The 7,963-nt window shown below is 37.1% G+C and overlaps 1 protein-coding gene across 3 annotated transcripts; it reads right to left on the bottom strand.

Annotated features, from left to right (window-relative positions):
* Nucleotides 1–1,112: 1,112 nt before the first annotated feature.
* Nucleotides 1,113–7,408, bottom strand: LOC103455981 (phosphatidate phosphatase PAH2). 3 transcript variants are annotated; one of them, XM_008395599.4, is made up of 11 exons: nucleotides 5,810–7,408; nucleotides 4,707–5,592; nucleotides 3,844–4,151; nucleotides 3,671–3,744; nucleotides 3,366–3,450; nucleotides 2,886–2,972; nucleotides 2,713–2,785; nucleotides 2,329–2,372; nucleotides 2,046–2,174; nucleotides 1,849–1,947; nucleotides 1,113–1,702 (listed from the first exon to the last, which is right to left on the bottom strand). In XM_008395599.4, the coding sequence occupies exons 1-11, from the start codon at nucleotides 6,848–6,850 to the stop codon at nucleotides 1,646–1,648; spliced, it is 2,883 nt and encodes a 960-aa protein (XP_008393821.2). In that variant the 5' UTR covers nucleotides 6,851–7,408; the 3' UTR covers nucleotides 1,113–1,645. The 3 variants fall into 3 exon arrangements, with proteins under 3 accessions (XP_008393821.2, XP_028949596.1, XP_008393820.2); XM_029093763.2 differs by having other exon boundaries at nucleotides 3,399–3,450; nucleotides 4,707–5,619; nucleotides 5,810–7,384; XM_008395598.4 differs by having other exon boundaries at nucleotides 4,707–5,619; nucleotides 5,810–7,384.
* Nucleotides 7,409–7,963: the final 555 nt, after the last annotated feature.

Below are 7,963 nucleotides of genomic sequence, written 5' to 3' on the forward strand. Positions count from 1 at the left end.
AAGGGTAAATTGAGATTTGTTAAAGAGAATAAGAATCATTGCTAAACATAAGCCTAAAAAGATTAAATTAATTAAACTGAATTGGGCTCATCTAGGTGTCACTTTGAAACATATTTTTAACTTAACGGCAATGACTACATTGATGACCTAGTAATAGACAAGAAACAAAATTGATAACTCCGAAACTTAAAAGACCAAACTTGATAACTTTGAAACTTAAAAGACCAAACTAATGAGTTGACGTAAAATTTTCTTAATACATTTGTACCAAATAAAAGTCCGCAAATCATGTATTATTTGATAACTATTCCTACATTACGTGAGCGCACACAGGAATACACCCAATTTTACACAAGTTCCTAATACTAATTACTAAGGGAGGTAAATGCAAAAACCTATACACCTCTATGCCGCGGAAGAAACGCCAAAACATCACCGAAGACCATGATCTAAAATATCCATAATATCTCGATATTTCTATCGAAATTTCCGTGTTTTTGGACTACCGATATTTTTTTGGACTACCGATATTTCCGATATCATCGATATTTTAGACCTTGCTAAGTCACTCATGTATCTTACCATGCAATGTATAAAGTGTAAAATATTGTACTAATTCATTATATATAAATGATTATGGTGTGTTTAAACTTCTTTCATTAATTACTACATATGTTCTACACTCACAATGCTTGCCAGCTCGCTATATAATCAACTTAAATCAGTTAAATCTATCATGCAATGCATTTCCTTCCAATTTTTTATGATAAACTAATAGATAATTGACTAAATAAACATCCTGCAAAGTTTCAATAAAAATTTCCAATTTTTTCTTATAATTTCCGTGGTTTTTATTCAATTTTTATCGATATCGATAATATCTCGATATTTCCATCGAAATTTTCGTGTTTTTGAACTACCGATATTTCCGATATCATCAATATTTAATACTTTACCGAAGACCACAAAAAAGGATACGCTAAAGATTTTCTAGGCCGAGGCTGAAATAAGGTTAGATGTTTTCATGAAGACACGCAAGTCCGGCCCAGAAAATCTTTAAAGTACTCGTTTTAACATCTCGCAAAATGTGAGTACGGAAAAAACAACAGGGGTTCCACAGAAGGACCAAAACTACATACTTGAATCCACATGAAAATTCAATATACATTTGGAAACAATAACTTTACAGATTAAGATACATGTGAATGCCTATTTACCCATTTGACTTCTAAAGAATAGTTACAACTTGAAGCGGTCACGGGACATACACGAACAGACTACAAAATTAGATTGAACAGAAAAGGAGGGAAAAAAAAAATGAAGCAGCAGCATGGAGGTGGGACTGATCCAACTCTTCTACGTGTGCCTATCTTCGATATATTGTTTCAGGTCGCCAATAAATCAGCCCGCCGGGTAAATGTAGACATTTAGACAATAATTCCTAGCTACATACTGTCCTAAAATGTCTTGATAAAGCTAGCATTGTCCTTCTACAACCAAAAATTCCATGCACAGCTTCTGACAGATTAAGCGAATGAGAAATTGGGATTTACCTCAGCGATTCTAAACAAAGGCATGGCGAATTTATCTGTCTCCATATCTAGAGGAGGCTAGCTACATAAAGCAATGAACTCTCTTCAACACCTCAGACAATGATATCGGGCAGGGGGAGTTTCCAGAAATTCCACGTATTAAAGTCCTCCTGTAATGAACAGGGAAAAAAACAAAAAGCATGCTCAAATGGTTAGTGACCACAAAGGAAAGAGAGGACGGTGGGGAAAGAAAAAGGCCCTTTTTTTTTTTTCAAAATAAGGCCTCTATGAATATTTAAAGTTGAAAAATCAAAACCTGCTCAGATGAGTTCGTGGATGGAAACATGCCATTCACAAGAGCATGAAGGGAGCTATATGACTTTGTGTCAACTCGGCGGTTCACAGCAACCTCACCCTACATACCCAAATCATCAAAAGGAAAAGTAGGCATTTGACATTTCTCAATTACAGATTTATGGATTGCTGCTAAATTATCATGAAGGTCATAATTACCTGGGGATTAATAATGAATATTTTTCCTTTCGGGATTCCAACCTTAAGGTAGCTAAACTCATCGGTATCTCTGTTTCCAAAACCAGCATAGAATGGATTGCAATCAGAAGGGAACAATGATTTGATATCCTGAAAAATAGGAAAATGTAAGATATTTAAAAGAATATTTGAACCCATATTATTGTTCGGACATTTCCTATGAAACAAATTATTTAACATCAGGAACATGATAAAACACGCAGTAAAACGAGTGAACAGGTCAAGATAAACCCTATATACTAACCTCTAAGCATGCGATCTTGAATTCATGAGGAGCTCTCCTGATAACTGAGGAAAACAGTGTCAGTCTATGCATTAGAAACTACATACGACTTAATGAAAAGAAAAGTGCATGTGATGTCTAGTGATCAAAGTAAAGGTAATTTTACATTCCGCTCTGTTAGCCACTAAAATCTTTTTCTCAACAAATGCATTATTCAACAAGGAAATGATGGTCTTCCTCTCTATGAAACGCAGTTTACCATTTCAGTTTTATCAGGATAAGTGCAAAAAAAGGGCAATGAACCGAACTTATAAAATGCCTGAAAAACTAAATGGGACACTTTAGCAAATTTAAATTAAACCTCTGTTGAAGTTCTAGAAAAAGAAGTGCACCCACATCACTTACCTTCGCGAAAGAGAGAAGGAAAAAGTCCATCTGGGGAAATAACAACGGGACCATCTGGTAAAGCCTTCCCATCCTGCATATTTCAAAGCAAAGAAATAAATAAACATGGTATTTTGGTCACTTTCATTTGAAAATGCAAATCACGGATTTATCACGAGTTAAGCATATGACACCTGCTTAAGGTTGAATAAAAATTGTCTGGTGAGAGAGGCTTGAGAAATGGCACGTGCACTCAAAAAAAGCAATTGATATCCATTTTCCTGCACCATAGAAATAATAACCGATTCCTTTTAAGATGCAATTTCAGTGTAGTTATACAAGTAATTCATACATAAAACATATGAATAAGTGGGTCACAGACGGGCCAACATGAGATGAGAGACGGCACATTATAAAGGTAATCAATACTATATGTAAGGTGATGACACCATATAACTGAATAAGTTGGTCACAGACGGGCCAACATATCAGGTTTGGGAGACCCAATGTGTTTTCGTCTACATATGTTGGCTACAGGCCAACCCACCAGAGTGCTCAAAATACATGGTAAGGAGTGATGAATGCAATGTGAAAATTGCCATCACTAAATAAACATGATTTCAAAACAATAATCATCATGAGCACTAGAATATTAAAGGACAAGACAAACAAACCTTAATGGCTGAAAACAAATGTGTAACACCTACATGTGACCAATCTACCCCAACCAAGGGCATGAATTGACCTAGAACATCTGACCTGTAAAACAAAGTTGTAAATCAAGCGGGATCAGGCCAAGAGAATCCCCAGTAATCAACAAGTGAACGCATAAAGAACAACTGAACCGTTATAGAAAACTTACTGTTACTCATATTTGATAAATTTATCTAAAAAATCACTGTAGTTCATTATTTATCCAGAAAAAATTTGTCAAAATACAATGTACCAAAGTTTTTTTTTTTTTAAAGAACAGACTTACTTTGTGATTGTCCCATCCACATCTGAGATCACTATGCGTGTGTTCCATTTCCACAGATATATTCTGGCATCAACCTGTTGAGTAACAAGAACTATAAGAAAAGGACAGTAACTATATCTGAAAAACAAACAGCCAGAATGAGAACCAAAATAAAAATCACAACAATAAACAACCTGCTGCTTCCCCAGCATTGCAGTAAAGAATGTGAAGGTTACTGTATTCTTCCCTTCCTTCAGTTTCAAGGAAGCCAGCTGCTCAGACATTGGAGCGAGTGCCCTTTCCATTCTCTTCATCCCCTTGGGTGTAAGCATATTCTTATCTCCATCTGTGCCAACGGTGCTCTCTGAAGCATTCTCAGCTTCAGGACTTTTACTGCCATTCACATCTGGCTGCATTGCTGTCCTGGAATTTGATCCCCTAAAACCGAAAGGCCAGAGTTTCCAACTTCCACTGGCGGCAACATTTGCTTTGGATAGATCTCCTGTAATAGTTTTCTCAACTCAGTGGACAGCTATATCCCAAGTAAAATCATCCTAAAGCAGCTATATCCCATGGAAACAACTAAGAATTCAGATAATAAGTCTATCATTTAGTACATATATCAAGATCAAATTTTTCGGAAAATGTTTGACAAGCAGTACATATAAGAAGTGTTTGCAACGAGAGAGCTTTGCATAAAGCAAAATTTATGTCCCTTTCTACATTTTACCACTTATGGATTATTTTGTTCCCGAAAAAAAAAAATGAGGCCCTTCCAATTTTCGTCACAGAGAAAATTCTGGCAAATAAGTCGAACAAAACATAAAGTGAAAAAAGAATGGTAAGAAAATTCTGGCAATAAGTCGAACAAAAAATAAAGTGAAAAAAGAATGGTCATATTAGTCATATTTCACTGACTTGGAATATATCAACTCTTAATAGTGTAATGTAATTATGTACACACTACTGACAAGAAAGCAAATAGAATTTTTTAACATTCAGTGCGGGAAATCCTCGAATGTAAAATATCATACAAGAAAATATCCAAGTTTCTCACCAACTGCAGGACTGGTAGGACCATCTTTGAGCTCCGCTGAACCTGGAGCATTCTCGCTATCTGGTGTTTCCAGTGCTAATTGTTGCTCTTCTTCTCTGTCAAACTTTCTAAAGCTCAAATCATCTTTACATTGCCATATCGACTTCAAGGGATGGACATTTGAGTCCAGAGAATGGCTTAATGGATAATGAACATCAAATGCAGTCAACTTGTCAGTCTGAGGCCACATGATAGGTAAGGATTCGACCAGCCTCCCAACTTCCTTGCCAGCAGCAGCCGTATGATTTCTCGGAATACCAACTGCAGCTGATGCTGCCTTCAGTTTTCCAGTTGATTTCTGAAAATCAGTTGAGGGATCTTCTGGAATAAACTTTTCCAGAGATGGATATGATTCATAATTTGTACTGTCTTTTGGACTGCACGAGAGACAATTTTCTCCGCCTACACATGATGGAAAATGTGACTCCATGCACTGAACCTCAGTGACTCTGATTTCATCATCACTGAAGAGGAATTGTTCTTCCTCTAGTCTCACTGGCAACACACTTGCTGCTTCTGTCACAACATGGCCATTAACGGACTTACAAGGGGTTTGTAAATCACTTGATGCGACATCTTCCTCTTCTATGTTTTCCTCCTCTTGAACTTGATCACGATAGGTGTTTAAACTAGACATGCTCTGTGACTCAACTTTTTGAACCGAATCAGGTAATGAATTTTGCTGGACTGTTTGACTATTGCATGGTTGAACTATTGCTGGCCCTTCACGGCTCGCATTACGGTCTGTGCATGAATGTGTATCTGTCTCTTGTAAACAAATTTCAGGAGCCTCCACTGATTGTACCTCTACGGAAGTATCATCAGCATGTTGCTCAGTAACTGAATCCTGATGAAGAACACTAAATACCTCAGTCTGAAGCATCCAGTTGTATACATAATTAAGAATAATGTTAGCTAATTCATCATTTATAACCAAATTCTGTTTCCTAACTGTCGAGCTTATTTGAGTTGGTAAATAAGTCATAGAAAACACTGCATCTGAAAATTCCTAAATAGCTTAAAATTTTTGGTTTCTATTGCAACAGATTTGATAGAAAGATTACCTTAGACAGCAGCTCAGTTCTGGCATGCACTGTTTCAGCATGAACTTGCTCACTTCCTTCTCTGGCAATGTACAATGTTTCACAATAAATAAAGGGTTGGACTCGATCTATCCCACCGGCTGTATGAGAAATGCCACAGCCAGGTAATACAACATCTTTCTCATCCAAATGCTTGCCAGGGCAAGCTTCTAGCTCAACCAAACTTTGAATTTCCGGATCAGAACCTGTGGCATTGGATATGACAGCCATTGCATTCCCATCATGTTCAGTTGCCGCAATAATAGATTCATCAACGTCGCTAGATACTCTAGACACAGGCAGAGACAAGCTCAACTGGCTTTGCTCGGCATCAATCTGCATATCTTCATTAACCAACATATTAGGAGACAAAAAAGGGGAAGCATTGTCCTTCCCGGGTTTCTTAATGGCAAGACTAGTGGACCAATTCACTTCCAAAAGGTTTGCTGCAAACTCCACCCCCTCCAACGAATCCACCCTACTCACCCCGCTATCAACCCCCTCTTCCTCCTTACTCTTGCGCTCCTTCATCGACCTGCTCCCAAATAACCCTAAAATTCTTGACCTCCGGGAATTAGTCCTGGACAAAATCTTCCCATTAGGCGTTTCAATCTGACCAACTGGTGTCAAATTCTCAGCATCATAATTGCAACTCATGGACTTCAATGGCTGCCCGTTTTCTCGACATTGCTCATCCGTCTCATCACTCGAAGACGAAGGATACAACACAGCTTCCCCTTCCTCTGCATCAACCTCCCTAAGAAAATAAGCTTCTCCTTTATGATCCAAATACATATGGAAACTAGCATCCTCCCCATTGACATTAATGTTTACCACCTTCTCCTTTGTCTTCAAAACCCCTTGAAACTTACCAAATTTCACATTCCACGCCGACGATTTGAAGCTCCCATCTTGTTGTTCAACTACAATTATATCCACAGCTCCACCAAACGGGTGGAACGGGCCGGAGGCGTGTACAACGCCTCGGGATATATAACTCCCTAGCCTCCCAACCGCATACATCCTATTCCTCCCCCTATCAAATTTCTCAGGACACCAAAATCTCAAAACTCAATCATAATTTACACACACCCGGTCGATTTCCTCAGGAAAAACCTTCAAAGCAACCAACTTTTAATCCAAATATTGAATTCTGAGACAACCCAGATGACCAATTTACCAAGATTGCATTACAATATAACAACCCAATTGATCAAAACCCAAAATTTAATAATCTACCACAGTTTTAGCTCCAAATCAGTTATTGCATGCATCAGAAAAAGAACAAAATCCCTCTCTGGGGTCCCTTTTTTTTTAATCAGAATCCCCCACAAACAGCTCGAAATCAAGAAACAAACAAGAAAGAGCATCAAATTCAATGGAAGACCAAGCTCTGTGGAACCGCCAAAGGAAGAGGGAATAGCAGTTATGGTGATGAAAGCATATTCCGTCTCAGTTGTTCCAATGTGCCGAGCCTTCAATCATCGTTCAAATTCCAACAAATATTTAAAGGCACCGCATTTTTCATTTTTTTTCTTCTTCCCCTTGTTCTCTGACTAGTAGGAGTAGCTATGATGGATTAAATAAATAAGAAAAAAAAAAGAGGAATTAATCTAAACTAAATAACTAAAGAGAGTTTTAACAAAAGCTGGCGGTATTGTTCACTCTAACGAAAAATCATATTTTTACACTAAAAATTTAATCCTGATATTATTCACTTTACCCTTTATTTTGTCTTTATCGTTAAAACTCAAAATTTTTAAATATTTTTTATTAGTTTTCCTATAAATAAAAGGGTTGGAGAAATGAAACTGACCGAGGATGAGAAAGAAAGGGTGCTATCTCTACGGAAAGAGAGAGTGTTGTTTTCTTGGCAATCTCGAGTTGTTGCACGTAAGCATATGAGAGATCATTGAAGTGGAGGGATTTTATATGTCTACGAACACCACTTGTTATAATTTTTTTTTTCAAAAAAAAATCAGTTAAGATGTGACATATAGAATACGAACTTAGAATTCATAAAAAAATATTAAGAAATCTCGTGGTGGTTCATCACTTGTTATAATTAAGTGAAACATAAATTATATTCTTCGATTGTGCTCTTACATATTTTTTGCTTGAATACTACTATCTCTT

Source organism: Malus domestica, chromosome 15 (genome assembly GCF_042453785.1).
Source record: "Malus domestica chromosome 15, GDT2T_hap1".
Lineage (NCBI taxonomy): Eukaryota > Viridiplantae > Streptophyta > Magnoliopsida > Rosales > Rosaceae > Malus > Malus domestica.